At 36.5% G+C, this 25,776-nt stretch overlaps 1 protein-coding gene across 1 annotated transcript in view; it reads right to left on the reverse strand.

The window, feature by feature from the left end:
- The window catches only part of PRIM2 (DNA primase subunit 2), an 89,344-nt gene that overhangs the window by 32,759 nt on the left and 30,809 nt on the right, over nucleotides 1–25,776 (reverse strand). The window contains exons 7-8 of the mRNA XM_053938383.1: nucleotides 3,936–4,003; nucleotides 848–920 (exon numbers count right to left, since the gene is read on the reverse strand). Of these exons, the coding sequence (XP_053794358.1) occupies nucleotides 848–920; nucleotides 3,936–4,003 (141 nt within the window). The remainder of the gene's footprint in view (nucleotides 1–847; nucleotides 921–3,935; nucleotides 4,004–25,776) is intronic.

Consider the following 25,776-nt stretch of genomic DNA (forward strand, 5'->3'; position numbering starts at 1 on the left):
TCCATTTGAAAATGCCAATGGCTGGAAGAAAAGGTAGGCATGTACAGAGAGCCTTGGGACTGAATTCATAACACAAGTGAGTCCACAAACTAACCAATTCAACAACCATCTCAAGAACAAAGTCCAGGGGACAGAGTAATACAGCTGGTACTATCAGACTGTCTCCAGCTACAAAGTTACAAGGTTTAATTGTTGTCAGGAAAAATATACCCACACTTGCATTACAATATTCCTTGACTCTTCTTTATTTTAGCATCTGGAATGGCAAAACGACCTTTTATAGAGTTTTGGGGGATGGGGAAGGGAAGGGGATTTTACTTCACTGACAGAGAAACACTATCATGGTTAAGAGGGATGCTGAAAACACACGATTCCTAAAATTCAGATAAAGGAGTTATAATATGTTTTGAATGGACTGTTACTTCCATTTTGTTTACTTCCTTGTTTTCAAAACCCTTCCTGGAAGTCAAAAATCAAAAAACCCAGCATTGGAAAGACTAATACTGCAACACAGTAATCATAAACTAAACATCATGGTTTGCAAGATTGTTAAATTAGAAAATTTTGTTGTATTCTGCTTATAATTATGCTACGTATTTGTGAAAGTGTACAAAATTGAACAGCAAATTAAGCATTTCACTGCAACTTCACTCTGAGTCTGAATCCTTATTAGATGCATTTTCAACTAATTCTGCTCTGTCTTGAACTTCAATGCAATTTCATTCAACAGTTACAAAGCAAATATGAATGAAAAGAAGATAAAGGTTTTATATTTAGTTTGTACATAGAGTACTTAAATTTAAAAAGTTCTATTTCAACATCCTATATAACTCCAGAAACAACTTACAGCATCGATTTGCTCCAGAGAAATTTTTCCAGTGTTCTTTTGGACGCTGTAATCTGGGCCAACATAAGAATGGCTGAAAAAGAAAGCAAACACTATGGCATCATTTAAAGCAGTTCCAAAATATTTTTAAGTTTAGAAATTTTGAAAGAAAATAATTTATCAATTATAGGCTGCAAATATTTCATATCAGACAAAAACAAGAAACCAAGTAATTAGGACTCATAAAGCCAACATTAGAGCAAACATAGCAAAGAAACCCTCTTTCCCTTTATCTGAAGGGAGAGGTGAGGGATCATATAGGATTTAGATCATCTAGTCCAACCACTGCTCAAAATGGTGTTTGCTACAGCAGGTTGCTTAGATCTCATAAAGCTGGGGTTTGAGCACATCCAACGACAGATTCTAACCTTCTGAGCAGCCTGTTCCAATGTTCAACCACTCTGCCAAGAAAAAAGTGTTTTCTTAAGTTTAGGCAGAATTTCCAGAGACTGTATATCATTCTCTGCCCATTGCCTCCTGGCCTATCACTGGATATCACTGAGAAAACTCTCACTTTTTTTTACTCCTCCTTATCAGACACCTATTTACATGCACTGATAAAATGCACACACACACTTCCTGCAATTTATCTCCTCCAGGCTGAACAACCTCAGTTTTCTCAGTCTCTTGTCATACGTACTGGGGAGCCCAGGATTGGACACAGCCCTGCAGATGTGGTCTCACCAATGCTGAGTAGAGTGGAAGGATCATCTCCCCTGACCTGCTGCAAGTGCCCTTCCTAATGCCATGCAAGGGGACTGTTGGCTGTCTTTGCTTCACAGGTACCGTGGTGGCTCACAGCTTGCTGTCCAGCAGGACCACAAGGTCCTCTTCTGCACTCACAGCCATTCAGCCCTCAGCTTACACTGGCACATGGGGCAATCCTCTCCAACTGCACACCCTGCTGTTTCCCTTTGTTGGACTTCACAGGGTTCCTGGCAGCCCTTTTCTCCCTCCTGCCAAGTCCATCTGAAAGGCAGAGCACCCATCTGGTGCAAACCATTCTCCCCAGTTTCATATCATGTGACACTCACTGCATACACACTCAATTCCATCACCCATAGGCAATAAAGGCAATAAAGTAGAAGCTGAAGAATATAGGACCCTAGGTACTCCTCTAGGGATTACTGTATTAACAGATTGTTTTCATCACACAAAAGGGATAAATAATTTAAAGTATTTAAACCATGTGTGTCTATTATTAATTTTACTATAGAAGCAACAGAATTCCCTTTGGTCACCTATCTGTTCACTGCCAGAGGTTGTTTTTCAAGTTGCAAGGTCTGACATATTTTGTTTATAATTTTAAAGTAACTTCCAAATAGACAACTTGGAAGTATTTGTATCATTTTTTCAGTTGGTGACAAAACAAACTGGAAACAGTCCCTCCATTTTCAAAAAAGCAAAATAGAAGTGATTTACCAGCTCTATAACATATATTCCCCGAGGTAACATAACAATGTACAAAAATAGCAGTTGGCATAAATGTGGGGTATAGTATCCCTGTTGAAGAACTTTCTTTTGGAACGTTTCCTTTTTCCATATTAAAAAAAAAAAAAAAAAAAAAAGCACAGACGGTACTGATCATGATACTGAAGGACTGTTCCACTTACATGGAACAGAGCATACATCCAAAAAACATTTTCAATTTCTCAGTAATTACTCCTAGAGAGCACAGTTTATAAAAAGCTAACTTAATTGATCTTGATCTTCAAATTAAGAAAGGTATACCACTGAGGCATATTTTTACAACCCCAGTAATACGTAGGGTAATAAAATCATGGAAGGTTATTGGCATTCAGAAGTAACCCCAGCTATGTAACAGTAACAATAACATTGCAATTCTTGTTTTCATTCATTGCTTTTGAACGAAGTTCAATCATATGTAAATAAGCAGAGATACAATGAAAGGTATTTTTCATATTCTGATTTACACTAAAAACAACAAAACATAAAACTCTTCCTATATAATAGAAATAATGAGCCTTTTAAAAATCAAAATAAAATGTCAGCGTTTGAGAACAGACAGCTCAAGCAGTACAGCACCATAGAAAATAAGAAGCATGATCTGCAAACAAGATCTGCATCCCAATTACCCATGCAGTGCTGCCATGATGGAGCCTCAACACTTCCACTTCTAATTCATCCAACATCATTTCAATGATCTTAATGCTAAGATGTATGTGTTCAGAAACAGCTTTCATTGCTGACATTCAATATTTAAGTAAATTTCTATCCTTAGAGACATTAAAAATTCTACAAAAACAAACACCTGAGCAACGTGATCTAACCAGATCTACATTGAGCACGGGCTAGATTAAATCATCTCCAGAGGTTCACTTCAAGCTAAATTATTCCATGATTCTAAACCAGCTCTCTCTAATTGTTCGGACCTTGTCCTCCTGCATATGACCAGAGTAAGAAAAGTCTCCCATATAAAGTGGTAAAAAGCAATCATATATATATATATATATGTAAGAAACAGACCATAGTTCTTTACTTACCTTCTTCTACAAATAAAGTAGAAAGCTTATATCTATGTATACACTTAGATATAGCTATACACACACACACACAGCTAAGAGGGAGACAAGCTATTTATTCTAATGGTTCACACTTTCAGCAATCTACATAGGTCTACTAAAAGAACATATTAGTACTCCATTTATCAATGACAGCAAAATCTTCCAAAAAGAGCAGGGAGCATAGAATATTTGCAACAAGGAAGGCCCATGCTCTGAGCACTGTGATTTGGAATCTGTTTTGTTCATAAAATAGCTTAACAACTTTGCACTTGCTATTAAAAAAAAAAAACAACCTTTATAAAAGCTACAACTATTTTTTGTTATTTAGAAGCAACACTAGTTCTATAAACTATGTTCCATGTAATTTATAAAGCTTTTGTTAAGTTGAAGAATTACTTTTGGGGTTTTTTTCAAAGCCAATCACACAGATGAGGTCTGTAAAAAACCTGTACCTAATGCATTCTACCAAAACAATTACTTTAATCTGTATGAAGGAATATAGTCATGCTTTCATTTTATACTACCTGAGATGATTAAGCAGAGGTTGAAGTCTCTCATCGGACTGTATGGAAGGTAGTGATCGTGCTGTCAGCTGGAAGAAAAAAGGAGTACAATTAATAAAATATGAACTGATATTAATAAAATAAAACTGATAGCACAAGGCAGGAATTATGTTAGAAGTCACACTGCATTGTTACAACTTTATACAACATTGGGTAAGACATCATTTCTCCTATTAAAAATAACTAAGCACAGCCTTCCAGAATCTGAAGCTAGCAGAAATATTTACAAGTTAACAAACAGTGAAAAGTCATTTTTCTAAAATTACAATGCAATTAGAATTAAATAGCAAGACATTATTGAAAGTGGTATACGTTTTTCCAAACATATTTGAACTAGAAGTGATCTTGTGCCTAGACAGCCTTCTACCAATGTAAATATAATTCATGAAGCCATATTATATATAATTTACATTTGTATAAAAGCAATTTACATAGTATTTAGCACTATGTGACTTTTATATAAACATGCCTCTGTGTATACTGTTTTCTTTTAAATGAGCATAACCTATTTTGCAATTTGATTGTTCTAAAATATTTTTTTTTCTTCTAACTCATATGACTAGTTAAAACATTCAACTTTTCCTGCAAAAATAAACACAGCAATCTATATGTCACATTATTGTACAATATTAGCTAACTGGTGTATTAACTAAAATAACTAGAAATATATATGTATTAAATTTGCTCAGTATCTGTATATAAGGTGGCTACCTTCACCTATAAAAGTTACAAACATAGCACTTTGGATAATTCTGACATACATCTATCTCAAAATACTGAACATAAACACGTATTTCATGATTCTGTGGCTGCAATGATTCTTAAGCTGTATTTTGAAAACTAGCTTTGAACAAAGTAGAAATTTCAAGGTATTTCACACTGTATAAATAGGCATCAAGTTCTGAAGTATTTTATAGGTAACTCAAAAATAGCATGAAGTATTAATTAATTTAATTATTATACATACTAATTAAAAATATGTAACTCCTGAAAGACCACCCATTTGTTACATCCATTTCACAACCTTGGCTGCTGGGCAGAAGTCAGACTGGGATCAAATTTGAAACTCGCACCTCAAGCTCACAGCACCATCGACCAAATAAATGAGAGGAGGTTCGCAGGAGCTGTCTGCCAAAGGAAGGCTGAAGCCACTGAGCACAGGGCCAGCAGGGAAGGAGGAAGGGCCATTTCTGCTGCTGAGGGAGCCCTGGACTGCAGCAGTCACTGTCTCACAGCACAGCTCTTCTCAGCCCCAGGTAACCCAAAGGTACTCAGCCCATCTGACTGCTGCAGAAAACTTTAACCTGGCACTCTCAGCAACCCATTCATCCTCCTTTTAAGGAAGGCAGCTGTCTTGGCAGTTACAGCATGATCCACATTCCCTTGTTTTATGGAGATAGATTGAGATGCATATGATACACTAAAACTTATATAAACTCTGCATTTATTCAAAAGTTTCTTTTTATTAGAAAAAAACACTCATTTTCCTACTACTGAGTTTTAAAGGTCAATATATGCATTGTTCTATATTCACATCCCCTATTAAAGTAACCCTCTAACTTTGTTTTAAACACAACCAGAAAATCAGAAGTTATTTCTGAAAAGAATTTGGAAGCCTTCTAAACACCTAATTTCTAACAAAGTTATCAGAACAAAGACTGAACCACCTGAAATACCATATATTTATTTCTCCATTATTAACTTAAGAGATACAGAAAACAGTATTTGTGTGCACACTCAAACACATAGGTATAATTTTACATAAGATAAGCATTTTTCTCTGTGCAGTGCTTGAAATATTGCATTTAATCAGAAAAAAGCATGCATTTATAACAGGATGTTTATAGTCTGACTGGATAATGATGTAAGCAGCAAAAAAAAAAAAAAAAGTAACATTACAAACCTGAAAAGTATCAACATTATTATCAAAGTTATATATACAATAAACTACATTTCTGTGTGAGCACTATCAAATAACAGAAACACTCGTTTAAAACTAATTTAGGAGAGTTGTAGTAATTGAGGCAGAACCAAAACCTAGTGATCTTTAACCAAGATTTTGCTTGACACTGCAATGAAAGAATATAGAAGAGGTGGCCTATGCTTGGCAGTTTAAGGATTCACCATTAAAGGGCAAAAAAACAATCCCTTGAAGTCAAAGGAGAATCCACAGGGCCAATATTTTCCTGAATCTGCAAATCTTAGGAGCAAAATTACTCCCCATTTTCCTCTATTATGTTGCCTGAACAAGGTAATATTCTCTACAAACCACGGTATTGTGAGAATAAAATCTAACACTTTTCAAATCTTAGAACAAACACTTTGTCCAGTTATTTCGAATGTTTCATTTCAGGAAGATGTGGTATCCTCATGACACTGCTCTTTTATATCTAACACTAAGGATAGCTTTCCTTAAACATAGTTGAGGAGCCCTCATCAAAATATTTGAACAATTTTAATTGAAAGAGCACATTTTCCTTCAACTTATATTGTAACATCCAGAACTGCCCCCAGCACTTGAAGTGGGGCTGGCCCAGGCAGAGCAGAGTGGGACAATTCCCTCCCTTGCCCGCTGGCCATGCTGGGCCTGATGCCCCCAGGACAGGGTTGTCCCTCCTGGCTGCCAGGGCACTGCTGGCTCAGATTTATTTGCCTTTCCATCATCCAGGACCTCCAAGTCCCATTCCACAGCGCTGCTCTCCAGCCTCTCGTTCCCCAGTCTATGCACACAACCAGGGTTGCTCCATCCCAGGTGCAGAATCTGGCACTTTCCCTTGTTAAAGTATACCATACAGTTGGTGACTGCCCAGCCCACTAATCTGTCAAGGTCTCTCTGCAGGGCCTGTGCCCAACTTACTGCCTGACCTATGTGTGCCCAACTCATGCACTATGGGCTATTTGTTCCCATTAAATGCATCACCCAGTTGAGTATGAGCCTGCACAGTAGCAAAGTGCAAGAGGGAAAGAAGGTAGAAGCTTCCTTCCATAAAAATGGAAAAAAGGATATGAGTAAAATATGACATCACAGTAGTACCTGCAGCAGTAACTCATCTAAAGGAATGGTATACAGTTAGAAATTATCTTTAGTGGATTGAAATAAAATTATCTTTTGCTCTACTAATCAAGCACTACTTTACCTACTCAGGTCTTTCTCTTGAACTTTTTGAAACAGACACTGCCTTTAGCAATAGCTATTTAACATTAATAAGCACTACACTTGTTCCAACTAACTCATTAGTACTAGACAAACTTTATTCAAAGATTTGTTTGGCCAGCATTTTAAGATGTTTTCTGAATGTAACCAATCTAACAGAATATCAGATTTTATGTAACCAAACCATTTATGGTTTTTTAATTGACTATACTGTAGCCATGACGTATCTGAAAGTCAGAATAACAGATCCCAGCTTTCTCCCTTCACCAGGAATAACTGAGAAACAAAAGAAGACAGTAAGATGCTTTCTGTAAAAGTTTTGATATTAATTCAGGATTTTTTTCCTTAACCCTAGTTAATCTACATTAGCTATCCTTCTGGATTCTGGAATATACATTTGATGAAAAGAAAAAACAGTCTTCAGGACATGCTACAAAAGCCTTTGGGAAGCTTTCCACTCTCATTCCCATTTTAAGATAGAGAACAGGTTAAAAATAATGCTGTAGAAGTATTTTAGTTCTACTCAAAGACTGTGTCATAGCATTCACTATATTGTTAGGGATATGCTACACACATCTCAGAGTACTCTTCACATATTTATAGGATCAACATAGACTCATAGGATGGTTTGGGCTGGAAGGGGCCTTAAAGCTCATCTAGTTCCAAACTCCCTGTCATGGACAGTGATACCTTTCACTAGACCAGAGCCCCATCCAGCCTAGTCTTGAACATGAATTCTGCAAATATCCAGCAAGATTACGATAAATAGCAGGCCTTTAAGCCTCAGTTCCACTTACACAGAGTCCATGAGTCCATATATAAGACCATGCCTTTATATAAAAATGGAAACTCTACCATACAATGACATTTGAAACATAAATCCTTTATATAAAATCTCATTCCCACTGCAATCTGCCTTCAGCAACAAAACAAAAAAATAGTTTTCATGTACATTTTATTCTAGAATTCAGCCTAAACAGAGGACGTAATAGTCGCAAAAGACTTCTTAATGCATTTCTCTCTGATTAGAAGCATTGTTGATGAATATAAACTCTAAAATGCTAAAACAAAATTTGAATTCTAGCTGGCTATTCTTTAAAATGTAGTATTAAAGGTTATGAATTCTCCAGTAAGGCATTTTAATGCACCAGGCACCAAAATACTTGCTTTAGATTAAATTTCAGACTCAATGTTTATAGAGTCCAATAGAAAGGTTTTGTACTTCTGAAAAAGCCTTAATATTAATTTGGCTTGCCTTTATTTCTTTTCTAAAAGACATTTCAGAATTATATTACCTGGTCTGTATGATTTTGCACTAAGAAGTCATGAGTTGTATATATTGCCAGAACCCAAGAATTCAAGTTAATTACGCTCCAGACAAACACCTTCAACATCCAACTAAGCTGCAGGCTGTCTCATACCAAGAGAAACTGATTGATTTTGAAACATCAGCTATGGTGCTAATGTTGTTAGAAAATGTCACAATGCAAATGCTATGCAGCTGGGGAACCTGGAATGAGAGAGCAGTGTTTGCATGCCAGTATGCTGCTGTACCTAGACAGTTGACATTTTAATACTGATCAATTTTCTTTTGAAAAAAGTTGGGGTTTAACCTTTCACAGCATCTTACAAATTTCAAGCACGGTACAAAATTAATAAGTAATTTTTGCCAAGGCTTCTTCAGCTATTAAAAGTTATTTCAGCAGCACTTACACTGAAATATGCTCAATAAAAACTACACCAAACAATTAATGTTACATTTATTCCACAACACACAACCTATTTAACAGCAAATAACATTCTTCAAAACTAACAAAACTATGCAAAAATGCATAAAGCATTTAGATTATTTCCATCTAGTACCACCAAATTTATGAAAGAAAGGAAATAAATAATACAGAGTAGCATTACTGGGCTTCTAGTACAAATGTAACAATCACATGGAACACTAAGTGGCCTTCTATGTTTAAGGAAAGCAAATCAAAAGCAGCAACTAACTTATTTAAAAAACAAAAAAACAAAAGAAATAAAGTTATATTATTAGCACTCTCATTTTCTTTTTGGACTCTGAAAGGTAGGGCACAATAGTTATCAATGTTGCTTAGATGCTGTGTCTAAACATTTAAAACCTATATACGAGTATAATAAAATATAAATTATGTTGTAAAATATACATTCTAAATTATAAATATTACATATATAATGTCTTCTTTTCATTTTGCCAGTTAATTCAAGCTGCCAGATTACAAATTTTCTATAAGAGAAGAAACATATTAAGAGTTGTGCAAAGTGTCCTTGCTAGCATGTCCTAGATATTTACCTAATACTTTAAGAACTCTGAAAAAACTCAAAGTCCACTAATTTCAGCTCAGCATTTGTCAAATGCACTCAGAATAATAATGTTTTCCTGAGGCACTTGCTTCTGAAAGTAATTGATTTCTTTATCCCATTTGGAAATGTCTAGGCTCTCATTTTCACACTGAGGTATAAATAACACCTGGATTAGAGTCCTTTAAAGCAAAATTTTTCAATCATTAAACCTTGTTTAATTGCCAAACGAACTGTTGCTGGGTCTTGCAGCATTATTACTTGTGCATATAATCATTTCACTTGCATTTGAGGGTGACAGCATGTAAATGAACTTATCTCTTGTACTTTTTTGCATACTAAAATAAAGCTGAAGTTGACAGTTATGAATATGCTCATTAGATATTTTCCCCCAAAAATAAGTTATTGATTCCATCTTTCTTACAATAGTGCATAGTGTGTTTCAGGCTTTAATTATATGTAGATTGAAAAAGACATTTAAGAAGCTACCCTGTCAGCAAAATCCAAATCTTCTGTTAAATAATACTGCTTATCATAGATGTTCTCACACGTTCTTCAGTGATTTTATCAACTGTTTCACCACTGACTCGGCCTTTATAGAGAGCTTTCTCAACATTTAATCTAGTCCTGAGTCCTTTTTTTGTATCAACTTCCAGATACCTAGTTATTTTCAAACCAAACAAACAGTGTACTGGAACACTCACCTTTGCAGCAAGCATGGAAAATGAGATTGTTTCTTTTATTTCACCATGAACTTCTGATTCATGCAAACAGTTCTTCATCTCTTCATTACTGCTTACTATTCTTTGGCTGCATGCAGATCTTTTATTTCTTGTTCTGGCATTATTTATGAACAGTTTGTAGCCTTTCCAGTCCTTCTCCCAGGTTCTCAGACTAAATGGTGATTCCAGTACTCTAAAGTAACCTGGAATGTATTCCTCAGTTCAACTATACAATGATACTTTAATTAACCTGCATCCATGGAGCTGATGTGGGAGAAGGTAACTCAGAGAGCAGTGATTTCCCCAGGGTCTTAATCTCATGATTTTAAAGTTTCACACGCACAAACCCTGCCTCTTGCACTTCATTTGTGAGAAGCAAATTAAGAAAGCCAAAATCTCTTCTTAAAATCTCTTCTTGGTAGCAGCTACTGGCTAGTATCACACAAGAAGCAATTGGTTAGAATGGGTGAAAGATTATTATTTGAAGACCCTCAAAGTCACTGTCACAAACCATGGCAGGTGTTTCCCATCACAGACCTCATCAGTCTAGCACTGTGCTCCAGAATGCTTTAAGAACAACCACACTAGCAAAAGTTCTCCAATCCTGAAGACTATATCATCAAAGAGACAAGACACAACCCTCTATATATCCATCCAATATACTTGATTAAAAGCTCATTTTCCATAGTCATCATTAGTACTATAGGGCTTCATCAATGTAGGCCTTCATAAAAACCTTCAGTTAAAAACTGATGTTTTATCTTTCCAAACCCTACTTAACTAAAGCCTTATGCACTACAAGAAATAAATGTCTGCTACTGTATAAAAATCAGGTACTATAAATCAGTTTTATTACAGAGCTTCAGAAGAGATATTTAGATTTTATTAGTAATAGGATTTTACTACTGGGAATCAATTATCCGTCCAAGTTCTAGGTTCCTCTCTAAAAGAGAGATGGACATACCAGAGAAAGACCTGCACAGGGCCACACAGATGAAGGGACTGGAGCATCTGCTATGAGGAACGACTGAGACTGGGAGAGCTGGAACTGCTCAGCATGGAGGAAAGAAGGTTCTGGAGGATTCTACCAATGCATATAAATACCTGAATGGAGGGTGCAAATAGGACAGAGCCAGGCTCTTTCCATGGGTGACCAGTGACAGGACCACATGAAATGTGGACAACAAACTGAAACACAGGAGATCCCATCTGAACAGCAAAAAACACTGTTTGTATTATGTTTTGTGCATTTGGTTTTCAACAACTGTGATTCACAAGGTGTCCAAGGTTTGAATGCACCTCTGAAGATCATCTGGTCCAAGCCCTCAGATCGAGCAGGGTCATCTAGAACTCTTTGACCAGGACTGTCCAGGCAGGGCTTCAATATCTCCAAGGATGGAGACTCTGCCATCTCCCTGGGTAACCTGCTGAAAACCAAATACATAATACAGCCCATAATACAGTACCAAATATTTCTAAATTACTAAGCCTTCCTATTTTGCATATAAAAGCTTCCATTCCTCTCTCTCTCTCTAGTTACTCATGGTTTTCCTAACAAATTCTAACAAGATTGTGAAGTCCTTTTTCAGCAAGATGAAATGAAGGGATTTTTTGGAAACAAGACCATTTTACTCTTAGATTTCCTTCAACAAAACAGTATTAAAAAAGATCTTAAAAATCACTTGTTCTAAAAGACCAGGAATACTTACTGAAGTTGACTCTTATCAAGGCTGTGCTCTTATTCAGTCCTTAAACAGTAAGATAGACACACTAACATCTAAGGAAAAAGGATACTATTGCAAAACATTTTTCTGTGTTTAATGATTTTCTCAAATCTCCATATATTTACTTTTTTTCCCTTGACAAATTTACTATACAATTTCAAATAAGTTTAAATAATCCTTAGGAGTTCCATACCTGATCTTTAGTAAAAAACAACATAGAAAAGATTTCATTACAACATCCTGCATGACATCAATCTCTTACTTTGAAAATTCAGAAGGCAGCATTTGAATTTCAATTGTTTAATTCTCTCAATATGTGGTACTGCTTGAAAATAATCGTTTTGTTGCTAAACCTTGGGAAAATATTCATCTTTTAAAAGTAAAATGTATTTGGAACACTTGCTCATTTGCACACATTTTAAAATATTGATTATCTTTTATTAAGAAGCAAAATCAAATCTTGCCAGCCTTTGACAGAGTTTTAAGCCCCAGTTTCCCATATGTTCAAGTACCAGTGATTACATTCTTATCTTTAGTGAGTAGAGCTGAAAACATGACAGGCACTCAAATTTCATACAGCTAAAACCCAGCATTAATCTGAGCCTACTTATCATCATTTTCCAACATTTTACTTCATCAACTCTCAATTGCCAGTAGCATCGACACTTCTCAGACATGAGTAAGAGTTAATGTTTAAGGCTTTTTTTCCAAAACAGAAAAGGACACTTGTTTAAAGGAAAACTACAAGCAACTCCAACAACATGCAATGCTCTAATATTTTTTTTTAATTATTATTAGCATTTACAATTATTACAAATATTTTACTTCTGAATAAACAAATATACTCTGACATAAGAACACTTCCCCCAGGAGTAAATTTCACAAAGCAGAAAATCAAGTCTTCAAAACAGCTGCTTATTTATAAAAGATAAATATTGCTGCCTTAGAACTTAACTATGGAAGTGGGCCCTCCATTTGGCCCTTATGAAGGCCTGTGGCTCACACAGCCAGGCTGCCCATGTACTCCTCATACACACACACTGTGCAAACACTGCTGGCCATCTCAAGAACTCCACACACACAAAAACAGGCACCAAAGACTATGGAGTCCAGCAACCAAAAGTACAGGATTGAAAGATATAAGTTGTTTGAATCCAGATAAATGTGCAAAGGAAAACCAACCCAAATAAATGCTATATCAGGTACTGCAAGTGCATTTCAGAAGGTGAGGTAAGCTACCTTACAATAATGCCTTCAAATACAGGAAGTACTAAAAAGGAGTTTTTATGAAGAATGTACTCTCCAAACATTAGTCTTGGAACAAATCTGGCATCCATTTTCTGAAGCAAGAACATATTGTTAAGCAAAACCTGTTACCAAATATCCTTTGTATTCTTGTATCATTTTAACATTCTTCAAACCACAGTTTATGATCCATTGGGAGCCATGAACATATACAATGGTATTGGTCAAGTGTCTGGCAAGAGTGCAGAAGTTTGGTTTCTCCTAAGTTACACCAGTTCAGCACCCTCAGGGTGGAGAAATAGTGGATGTAATTACTACTGGCAGAGGATCAGAGGCTGTAATCAGTAGTTCAAGTATTTATATTAGCCAAGGAACTCTCGCTGCTAGCATCAAATCTGTTTCACTATGGCTGCTGAGTAATTATAAAGCCCTAAAGGATCTCTAAGCTGCTCACAATTACTTGCAGCACGCTCTCATAACAGAAAATAACCCATATAGAGAAAGCATACATAAAGTACATAAAAAGCTACTTTCTACATACTTCAGCTAAGCCATTGTTAAATATGGTATATAAAATGAATCAAAAGTTAGAAGTTACTAGATCCAAATACATATCATACCAGTCACGTTCTGAGTAGTTTATCAACATAGCAACAGCAAAAAAAAATTAAAACATCACTTACCAATGAAAGTCAGCTTATTAATTTTTTTGCAGATTGGTTTGGCATAACCCTTGAACACCAAAATGGCTCCAAAGCCCTCGCTAAACTGGGACCAGGTGCACTGACACTTTTTTTATATATACTCATTAGCTACTTTCGTATTTCTTGAAACAGTGTTTACGAGTCCTACTAAACATACTCCCTACAGCACTCAGCATGTCGCATCATCCTTATGACCATAAAAACACCAAACCTGTACAGTTCTTTAATTTTGCTTTTTACAACACTTTCTGTAATGGTTACTGAAAGCCCGTTGTCCATTTTGCACAAGAAAATTAGCTTCCTTACACACAACTTGTGACTTTACCATGACTAAGCCTGTACAGAATACTCAAGCAGGAGGAAAATTATCTGGGACAATAAGGTTACCAAGGTTGGGAAAATCATATTGTTTTCATCTATGTGCAAGAGATAATGGAAAAGGTTAGGAAAAAGCAGAAAACAGTTCCCACAAAATGCCAGAGCAATCACAGTCACTCCTCAGCCTATACAGAATATTGTTTTAGAAAGCAAAGTTAAATGAGAAATTATTTATCTAAAATATTATCTCTTTTCTTTAAGGTCAATTCACTAAGTCAAAATAGAAGAACATATGCAACAAAACATCCTTATTTTTCTTTATTCAAACTTACTGCTCCTAATGCCTTCAAGAAGTGACAGAAACAACTGTGTATTGTCCAAGTGTGCTTGAAAGTGTCTCTCAGAAGATAGGAATTAGACTACATTTGTCCAGCTCTAGCTCTTTAGATGACACCAGTATACACTGGTAAAATGAGGAAAGCAGAGATGAGTGGTGTAAGCTTGCCTGAAAAATAACATCTGCCTGGTTCTAATGGTTTAGGCACAGGCAGGACAAAAACAAGAAGAATGCATGAACTCAACACAGCTTTGCATTCTTGCATTTGAGGCAAAATGCAAACCAGTGACAGCACCTCAGGTAACAACAGCAGGTGGGCTTCAGATATAGAGAAGGTCAAAGAGACAACATCACCAAGGAGGCCACTGACAGCTTATGCCAAGTGCCTAAATTAGAATGCAACAAATAAATAAAAAATAATAGCCCTGAATAGCAGGAGGTGACTCACCCCTGAATACTGAACACTGCAAAAGGCTGGCCCCAAGAGGGAACTACTACACATAGAAGCCAAGCCACCAGCCAAGACCTGACCTTTGCTGGGAGTGCCCTGCTCAGAGTCCATGGTACCAACCACAGCTTGACAAGAGGAAATTTGTTGATTTAACTCTCTTTACTTCAGAGAATGTGAGAGCTGGTCATAGAACCATTTGGTGCATGGACCTTGGCTAAGCACCAAACTCCCACCCAGCCATTCACATACTTCCCCTCCTCAACAAGAAGGTGGGAGAAAATAGATCTGTAAGTCCATGGATTACTTATCAATTGCCATTATGAGCAAAACAGACTCAACGTGGGGAAATGCTCATGTATTGACAACAAAGATAGATTTGGGTGGTGGAAAACAAAGACAAAAAAAACCAAAACGCAACCTTGTTGTGACCCTCCTCTTCTCCCCAAGCTCACTTTCACTCCTGTATTCCCAGTTTCATTCCCCAGCCCTACCAAGTGGTATAGGGTAAAAGGAAAATGAAGAGAGTAAATCAAAACAAGGTGTAGTGTTTTAAGAGATTGCAATGTTCTCAACTGTGTGCTCTAAAAGACATACTAAATTGTCCTGCAGATTTTTCAATTGTCTTTTTTTTGTTTTTAATTAGCCAATTATTTATCTTTTACTATATTTTTCAATGATATATTCAATATATGAACAAAAGGTACAGAAAATTTACTACCAGTGAAGCAGTATTAAAGATGACCGGCTCTTCTGTAATATCTATCAAGAAGCTGTTTTCTGCCAAGTAAGGCCAAATACCTCTTATTTTCAGAAAAAGCCACTTCAGCTCTGTCTCTGACATCCATTGCCACTTCAGTTGTTCTTCACTGAATGTTATATCTATAAAATACTCCAGATGAAGAAGGCAATGCGTACATGGACTATATAATTTTGTTTGCCTGAGACAGTCTGAAACTTGGATAAAGACAAGGATCACAATTTTCACCAAACTAGGCCCCTTTATCTACGGCAGAAAGTGATATTGCATGGCAGCATTTGCCTTGCTCTTGAGCTGACCATTGCTAAAGCACTTTTTAACAGTGTGAAGCTACCACGGGCCATTTCAATAATATTACCACTATGGAAATACAACTGGATAGTAAGACATGCCAACCTTGCACCAAACAAGCATCAAAGGGACCAAAAGAGATCAGAGAGATCAAAAGCAACATGCAAGGAAAGCACAGAATTCCATCAGGACTTCTGGGTAGAAACAGGTGATAGAACACAAGTTATACCAGGCTAAACAGTCAAGTCTAGATTTAAAATAAATTTAAATTTAAAATAAAAACCAAGAAAATCTCCATAAAACATCATTACTTAACTCAAATATTACATTTCAAATCCTAAAAACATCACAGCAAAGATGTTTAAATAGCATGCTTAATTTTTGCATATCACCAAATAATCAGAAACAAGATTCTGTCAATTTCCACATGTGTTTTCAATAATAATGCAACTATTTTTCATACAGTCCTAATGGTTAACCAAGTACACTTAAACACACCCACAAAAACAAAACAAGCAAACAAAACCCCCTCCACTCAAAACAAAAGAAGTTTTACATAACAGTCTATTATCCACAAAAAACCCACCAGGAATCTCTATCAAAACCCCATAAACTTTAAGTTCACAGAATGAACTGGGTAGGAATGGTTGTTTTAAATAGTCTGTTTAGATTTAATATTCTTTATGTGTTCCTGTGAATTTTTAATGACTTAGTTGATATAACAAAGACTGAGTAAATCCTCACCTTTTTTTGAGAAAAGTACACAGCACTGATGGGTAATGTGAAAAGGTAAAATAAGCCAACAAAAACATAAACCATTCTCACCATTCACCTTGGTTCATTAATGAGGCAAATCCTGTTTAAGGAATGACACATCCAGAACTTCAACATTCAAACACTAAGTGAATACGTCTTCTCCATAATGACTGACCACAGCAGTGACACCTATCTTCTACTTTAATTAACAGTGTACTAAATTCAGTGACAACACTGATAGGTCTGTTTTATTTTCCTAAAATTACATATTCTTTTGATTTGTGTTTTAAATAATAAAACACAAAAATACTATATTTGTGTATATATACACCTATAAATTAAAAACTCTATTAGTTAGTCATTACAAGCATTTAAATGCACTGTAAGATATACCAACAAATAGCAATTAACTTTTTTTGTAAGAAAAATATAATTTATTAGGACTAGCTTGAGAAACTCAGAATACCTGTTTTAACTCATACAGTGTAGTTTTAAGGTTGGTTTAGAAGCACTTCATATACCAAAAATCTTTTACTTCATCTTGCAGATAGATAAAATCTTTCTAAAAGGAAAAGTAAGTAAGTTTACCTGACACTGTCCTTCTCCATTACAGACCTGCAGTTTCATGGGTCTGTGGTCAGCAAGAGGCATCAAAAAATCTTTACAAGTGCTCAAAGTATCTGTGCTCAAAGCTTCAGCTATCTGTGTTTTTTTTAAACAGATGCCTGTTTTTAAACACTTGTCGGGCCTTCTCATTTAATGCTACAAAACCAGGTCATAAGAGTTGATTAAACTATTTTTTTAATTAAACACAGTACACAAGTGTATACAGCACTACTATTCTGACTGAAACTTCCCAAACAAGGGTTAAAATGGCAAGTCCAGGAAAACACAGAAAAGAATTTTTATTGTGAAGGTACCACTTAAAAGGGTTAGGATTTATAAAGTCAGACCTCTACTACTCAGGAAGTACTGTGCCTCTTATCAGTTTTATTATTTTGAGAAAGACCATTGCAAACTGCAGGAGGAAATGCTGTTACAAGAGAAAAACAGCAAAACTGAGCTATATAGGAATCATTGCTTACAGGCAAATTATGTCAGAAAATGTGTCAAATATTTTTCAAAGGTATTTTATTGCTTTTTCTTGCTACAAGAGCAGACAACTGCAGAAGCATTCCAAACTGATATTTTTTTTTTTACTCAAGCCTCTATTTCTTCATTGGTTTACCAGCTAGAACATAGACAGTGACAGGATTTCAGCTTGTTCCTGAAGTGTGAAACAACCTAAATTTATATTGCCATTTAAATCAGGTAGACATGAGCTGAAGTAGAAGCAAATCTGAACTATGTTTGCACTATATTTAAGTTCACATGCAGAAAAGCCATATTATGCAGAATGATTTTCAGAATGTACATGCCTCCACATGTGCTAAACACACACACAGCTTTCACTAGAGATACCACCACAAGTCCTAAGGATAAAATCATCACGTTAGCATGGTACTCTGCTGCTACTTTCATCTATTTCTCAGTCATAGGTTACACAGATATGTTGTGGAAGGTAATAGAGCCAAATGTCACTAATTTTGTTACCTCTGCAGTAAGCTGCACAGTTACCAGCTAGTCTAACTATTTTTTAAGGTTGTGGCTCTACAAAGAGTAAGTAACATGGTTTGTTTATTTACTTTTTTGGCAGCGTATAGTAGAATTGTGGTTTGGTTTTTTTAAGCTTGCTGAAGAATTGGATTTGTTGCCAGGCAGGGAACACACAACTCAACATAAGCTAGATCTGACAATGAAGAGAATTCAACTAGAACACAAATCTGGGAGGAATAAGATTGTAAGATGCTACATCCTCCCCTTGAAAAGTTTAAGACATAACTTTGAGATTTTAGCTAAAATCTGGAATATATATTTTCTACAAGGAACCTGACATGCAATTTCATAGCTGACAAGAATAAAAATCTGTGACAGAATCCCTGTGCCACTATGGCTCCAGAGTACCAGGAACAGGCTGTGCTCTTCTTAAAATATTGAATGCAGGACAATGCTGTAAATATCCAACTAGTAAAACAGTATCTACAGAGATCCAATACACAACATTTGCAATAAAAGTTCAAACACAGAGATCTTAAGCTAGACTATTAAGGTTAGATGTGATGAATATAACCACATCGAGGCAAAAAACAACACTCTAAATTCAGGATGACTGCTACAGCCAGTTGTCCACTGATGATGATACATCTGCAGTATTTCACATTATAGAGGACTTGATGGAAATGCTCAAGCAATGACCTCAGAAAGCTGAAAAGACAGGCAAACAGAAGCAGTTTTCGAAACAAATGAGTAACCAGTTAATGAGCAACAGTTTTCTGCTTTTTTGGTAAATCCAGATAGCATTATTTTCCAGGGTCAACACTAGCTGTTAAAAAATATTCAAAGAGAAAGAACAACACATCTTTTAAAGATGACAAAAACCTTTTAACTTAGGTTATTAAAAAAGGAACATATGTCTATTTAGTAAAAATACAATGACATCAGAAAGAAAATTAACTAAAACACTACGGAAAGAAAATAAGAACAAGGAATTGACCATAGAAACCAATGGTAAGCAGTCTCAACAATAATAAACAAGAAAAATGTAATTGCTCATTTATGGTCAGATACTTGGTTTAGTTGATGCTAAGTCTTATGGAATGAAGTCTACTGACTGCAAGATTAACTAATATAGTCCTAACACCACGGACAAAACAGAATATTACCTAGGACACTGAAAACTTTGAATGCACTAGATGTGAAAGATCGAGCTACAGACGACAAATACCCAGCGGCTCCGGGAACGCCGTCCCAGCGCGCCCGTTCGGCGCTCCCGCCGCGCCCTCTGCCGGCCGCGCCCGGGACGTGCAGCCGCAGCCTCGCCCCGCGCTGCTCCCGCAGGGAAAACGCAGAGCATCCCACAGGGAAAACGCAGAGCTTCCCGCAGGGAAAACGCAGAGCATCCCACAGGGAAAACGCAGAGCTTCCCGCAGAGAAAACGCACAGCATCCCGCAGGGAAAACGCAGAGCTTCCCGCAGGGAAAACGCAGAGCTTCCGCTGGGAAAACGCAGAGCATCCCGCAGGGAAAACGCACAGCATCCCGCAGGGAAAACGCACAGCATCCCGCAGGGAAAACGCAGAGCATCCCGCAGGGAAAACGCAGAGCTTCCCGCAGGGAAAACGCACAGCATCCCGCAGGGAAAACGCACAGCATCCCGCAGGGAAAATGCTTGGGCAGGTACTGCCCACGAAACTGAGGAAGCCACTCCAAACTCCACACTCGGTGGGTAAAATGTCCACTTGGATCATATGACATAAGGTGTGGAACTGCAGCAACATGGAGAGAAAACTCATACAAAGAATTTGATTTTTAGTAATTTGCCTGAGCTTGCTTTTCTGAAAGTTTCCTTAAATTTGAGCCCAACACAGAAAACAGTGCACTCATTTTAAAGAGCTGAATAAAGACTTCAGGAGGCAAAGAAATCTAACTTGAAAACTGATAGAATTATCCAAAAGTGTTTTTAAATTCCCAAGCTTTGAATCCTGCAAATACAGGAAACTTTTGAGTCCAACTATGCAGTCACTGACATTTAATTGCTATAGCATTTCCATGTAATATTTAAAGTGCATAGTTTAATTATGTTTGCTAAGTGACAGGACATAGTAAACAAAAAAAAAAAAAGTATTACATATTGACTTTCCAAATTTCCAAAAGTAAACAGGAATCAATTAGATCTTATGTATTTTAGCTTCTAAGAGTAATGCCACAAATTAGAGACAAATACAAGTTTGAGAGCAATTCTAGCCTCATATTTTTCACTCATCTTTACTGATAAATATCCAGACATTTACACCTTATAAAGATTATTTAAGGAAGCAAAGAACTACCAAGCAGTCAAAAAGGATTCAGTAAGAGATCTACCAAGAAATGTCCTCTAAAGCCAAGTCTCTGAAACCTGACAGGATGTACCTGAGGGTACTGAGAGCTGAAGTTATGAACCCACTGCCTACCTTTGCTGGAAGGCTACTCTAATTAGGAGAGGCTCCTGATGACTTAAAGGCAAGTCCTCCAATCCATCTTCTGATGGAGCAATAGGGATGAGTGGGGAACAAGGCAGTCTCACTCTAGACCCTGGGAAAGTCACAGAGCTTAGAATTCTTGAAATGCACTTTTAATTTGTTTTTAACCAACATGGCTCCCTTCTGTCACAAAAACAAGTACATCTGTGAGTAAGGAACAGTGGATGTCATTTGCTTTGGTTTTGACAAGACTTTTGATACTGGATCCCTGTATTTAAGCTGCAACTTTATAGTCCAGGTTAAATTAGATGGCTGAAAAGCTGTTGGAAGGTTAAAGTGATGCTAACCAGCTCACTGCTCACTGTAAAATGCAAGCAGCTAAGGATTCTCTTTACAGTAAACCTGAGTAAGCCAAGCCTGGACTGTTCTACACTGCATGTGTTGCCTGGGCTTGTGTTGTGCCAACCGTATTCCTTGGCTGCAGGAGAAATTCAGGTGACTAATTGTACTTGAAATTCACCAAGCACAACTGAGAAGTCCTGTACCTATGACAGAATGGTACAGGATGATGGCCAACTCACTGGAGAACAGCTCTTCCAGAAAAGAGCTGAAAATCTGGTAAGCAGGAGGTTCAACTTTGGTAGTAAAGACAGGTAGAAAAAACCAAAAGGGTAGAATTTTACAGAACTTGCCCCAGTTTATCAACATCTTTCTTGTGCTGTGAGCCCCCAAACTAGATGTAATATTCTAGATGTGGTCTATTAAGTGTAAAGTAAAGGAGGAAGTAGTTCTCTCTACCTATCTGCTACACGTCTGTCGATACAGCCCAAGATACTGTTGACCACCTCTGCTGCCAGGGCACTTTGCTGGCATACACTGAAACTACTGTTTGCTTAGATGAACTACACTCAATCCAAACTGCAACACTTGTACTAAAAGTTTAAGCAACAGCATCACATAATCCACTGTGGTTGCTTTTGCTATGCTATTTAAGTGGCTGAAGGAGCACATATCAGTGACCAGGGAAAATCTTGGTGACTGTGACTTAGATTTCAATAGTGCTACCCAACATTCCGGAAAAAAACACCTAAGGAAAAAGTTGAAGAATTAATCCTGAGCTCAGAGTAATCACTTGTTAGATGAGAGTATGTTACCATTTGCTATACAAAGTATTACGTTTCTGTGGTGAGCCACATCTTAAAAATTTAAAAAAAAAAAAAAAAAAAAAAAAAAAAAAAAAAAAAAAAGAGCAACACACACAAAACCAAAAGCAGCTTCTTTTCCTGAGACGTTTTCTGTGGCTTCTAGACAGTGTCACAAAGGCAAAGGATGTTATGAAAGAAAATAAAATGGATTTCTTTTTTTCAAATATCTCATATCCTTCTCCTGCTCATAACAGCATTCATGCCTGGGGAAAAGTTATCCACCTGAAAGAAGTGCTCACAAGGACCCTCACACAGCAGTTCTGGCAGAGCACCCTGCACCGAGCAGGACAGGAGCTTTCATTCTCCACTACTCCACATCTACTTCTTAATCCCTCAGCAGCAGAGCAAGGTTTATGCTCATGCCCTGTATGATGTAGTCTCCCTTGCACCAACTGAATCCAAATATCCTAAATCCATGCCTGAAAAATTTCTACTCTCTTAAGAGCTGAGTATTAAGTTGTGGACTTCATTTCATAAGAATTACCCATTGTCTAGGAGCCATTATAAATTCCCGAAGTCACAGATCTAAACACGGTGCTGGTTTTAAAAACATGTAGCTTGGAAAATTTTTTTATTATTGCCTCTCTAATTATTAGTTCAGTCATCTCTGTTCTTATTGCAGGCTCTAACAGCAATTATCCTATAACATAAGAAAAATACATAGATGAATAGAAGTGTCTAATAGTCTTCCACTAGAATGGGCACTAATGATGAAAACCAGGTATTATACTCCAGCCTAAATTTTGACAAAAGCACCATCACTAGATGATTCACTGCACTGCCCTCTTCATTCCTCCTGAAATTACTTAAGATCAAAAGTGCAAATGGATTTGCTGTTTAAAACTGGTTAGTCTAAAATTGGCTAGTTGTACTATGAGTGATAAAAGCACTGACAGGGAAGAAATAAAGAAAATCAAGATGCCTGCTCACCAAAGCCTTCTGTTTCTTAGACAGGAACATCAGAGAACATACCAAATTTAAAAGCAGATTCACCCCAAGATTTTCATTTGTTTCATAGCAACAATCTAGAGAAAGAATTTCAGTAAAGTTTAGAATCATATTTCAAAAGAAATAGTATAATTTGCCTTTGAAATCACACTTATTAAAGTAGCTAACATAGCAAAATGCATTGTGCAACAGATAAGAGACTGATTTTAAATTTAAATATATGCTAAATTAGTTCATAGCTCTTATTTTTTCATTTACATCCTACTATTACATTTCTTTTATTTACTTGCTCATGCAATATGAGCTATCATCAACTTTTATTGAAAAACAAGTATTTGCTTTCTGTCAACAAGGGGTGTCACATGCCTAGCATTCTACAGTACTGCCTGGGAGACTCAACTCTTCCAAAAATTTCTTTAAAAGCCTGTCATCTGGAGTAAGAAGTGATTAATAGTTTTATTCATTCACTGTGACAACTGCTGGCATTCTACTCATTTTGAAAAAATGTAATTTTACATTTCCACCATCCCCAAAGAAAATTCTCCTGATTCACACTTCAGTTTTAAAGAGAGAGGGTGGGGGGCAATGTGTTGGGATTTCCATATTTTTAAATTTTATTTTTTCAGTCTATAAATCAAAAGGATGGAGTAAAAAGAAACATAAATAATGTTTCTTTTTAAGAAATCCGGTAACAGAACAACCTTCACCTCACTTTGCCATCGTAGCTCCAAAAAAAAAAAAAAAACCAGGGAAAATGCATTGGTTTTTCTGTTACTTAAAGCTCTAAGCAGTAGATCCAAATTTAATCCTTTTTTTTTTCATGTGTACATACATAACAAAGGCTGCAGTCATTAATAAACCAGGTCATTTTGCTTAACTTGCAACAGATGGTAATAAAAAGACCTTTGCTTTCTGATATTTGTTCAAGAATACAGATTATTTAAATTAAACACCAATCCTTACAAACAGAGAAACACTAGTATTTACATGAAAAGGAATTTGTTTGCATAAATACAGGAAAAAAAATGACAGCCAAAAAGATCTTTCACAAGCTACATGTAAATTGAAACTGAGTATCTTCATTGGTCTGTTTTTCCCTGATACTTCATCTTATTTTCTGCCCTTCTACAACTCAGACACTGGATAGCTAACTCAGTGTCCCTGCAAAAATCTACAAAGCACATGCAAGATTTGACAAAATTTCACATAGAACTGGAGACTTCCAAATACATCATCACCTTCCAAAATCCATTTTTATAACAAACTATCTCTATTATAGTACTTTACTGTCTCCTCCCTCACACAGATATCATCAGATCAATGAGATGACAGAAAACATTTATGTATGTTGACACTACCAAACGTACATAACTCATGTAGGACCTCTGGAATAATCCAACAGGAAATCCAATCAAAAGAAACCCCAAGTCAGTGATTACGCTACTTTAAAACATCCCTGCAGTCAAAACACTCAGGGATACAGCAGTACACTCCTGAGGCAGTAGGTCAATGGCCACTAGAAGGGAAGTGATGATGCAGTAGGAGCCTGGCAGCAGAGCAGTGCAGAGGCACCTGATGCTTTCCTGGAGACAAGTCACTGTCCAAGTAGGGACCTGCTTCTTTTCAAGCCAGAGGTGCAAAATGAAGCCACAGCTGGGAAGGGAGGGGGGCAGGATTCCAGTGCTACTATAGCCAAGTTAAACTACTCCAGCTCGTATTTGCAGCCTAATTAAATCAAGTTTCTAATATTTCAGGAATATTTTCTGTTGTACAAATTCTGTTCAAATATACAGCCTCTGAAATATACCCTACCTTCCTATTATTTGGAAAAAGTTATTCTGAAAAATAATAATTTACAAAAACTACTAAAAAGTCCACTTCCTCTATAGCATTGGTATGCAAATTAGCAATTAATTGAAGAAGTAATACATTAACAGATAAAATATACTTTGGGAAACTGCAGTCAAATGGAAATTCATACAATGAGGCCACCCAGAAATTAGCTGCAGCAACACTGACAGTGACAAGCATTTCTAAAAATATTCACTTCATCTATATTTGAAGTCTGAAAATAAATATTCAGTAAGTTCAAAAATCATATTGCTGCTTTTTTCTTAGAAGAGTTCAAAACACTTGAGTTGTGTAATCAGTAAAATTAGTGGAGCTTTTTAAAATTAGTTTACAGTAGAATTTCTTTTAAACACATCTTGGCAAAGGCATTGCTGAGATAAAACTTGTGCATACTTTATTCTGACACTCACTGCTTTAAGAAGTGCTCCAACCTCTTAAAAGATTGTATAAATTAATCTGCCAAGACCTGAGATGACTACCAGGTGTTCAATTTATTTCAAGTCTGATTTTGATCTACTGACAGTCATTTCCAATTTTTCCTTCTGACTGAAAACAGGATTAAAAATTTAGCCCTTCCCCAAAGGTCAGCCAATCTTTATCATTAGTAGGAATGGCAACAAACATGTTAATGTCACATGTGCAATGTACATTCCTTGGCTTAGGACATCATAACACTTTACTAAGGAGAACAGCCATTCTCCATATTTTATTGCAAAATGTGTGGAAAAAAATCACGTAATTGGAGAAGTAGTCATCACAATTTTTGGTGATTCAACCCATTTCTTTTTGCCTGCTCCATAAACTTGCTAAGTCAGAGTACAGTGGATGAAATTAACTCCAGACAGATACTGCTACAGCTATCACCTATATCTACTGCTATAGCCAATGGCTGTGAGAAAATAATCAGGAAAAATGCAAATTTGTAATGCAGTGTCAGCCTGAGATACAGACTTT

Source organism: Vidua chalybeata, chromosome 3 (genome assembly GCF_026979565.1).
Source record: "Vidua chalybeata isolate OUT-0048 chromosome 3, bVidCha1 merged haplotype, whole genome shotgun sequence".
Taxonomy (NCBI): Eukaryota; Metazoa; Chordata; class Aves; order Passeriformes; family Viduidae; genus Vidua; species Vidua chalybeata.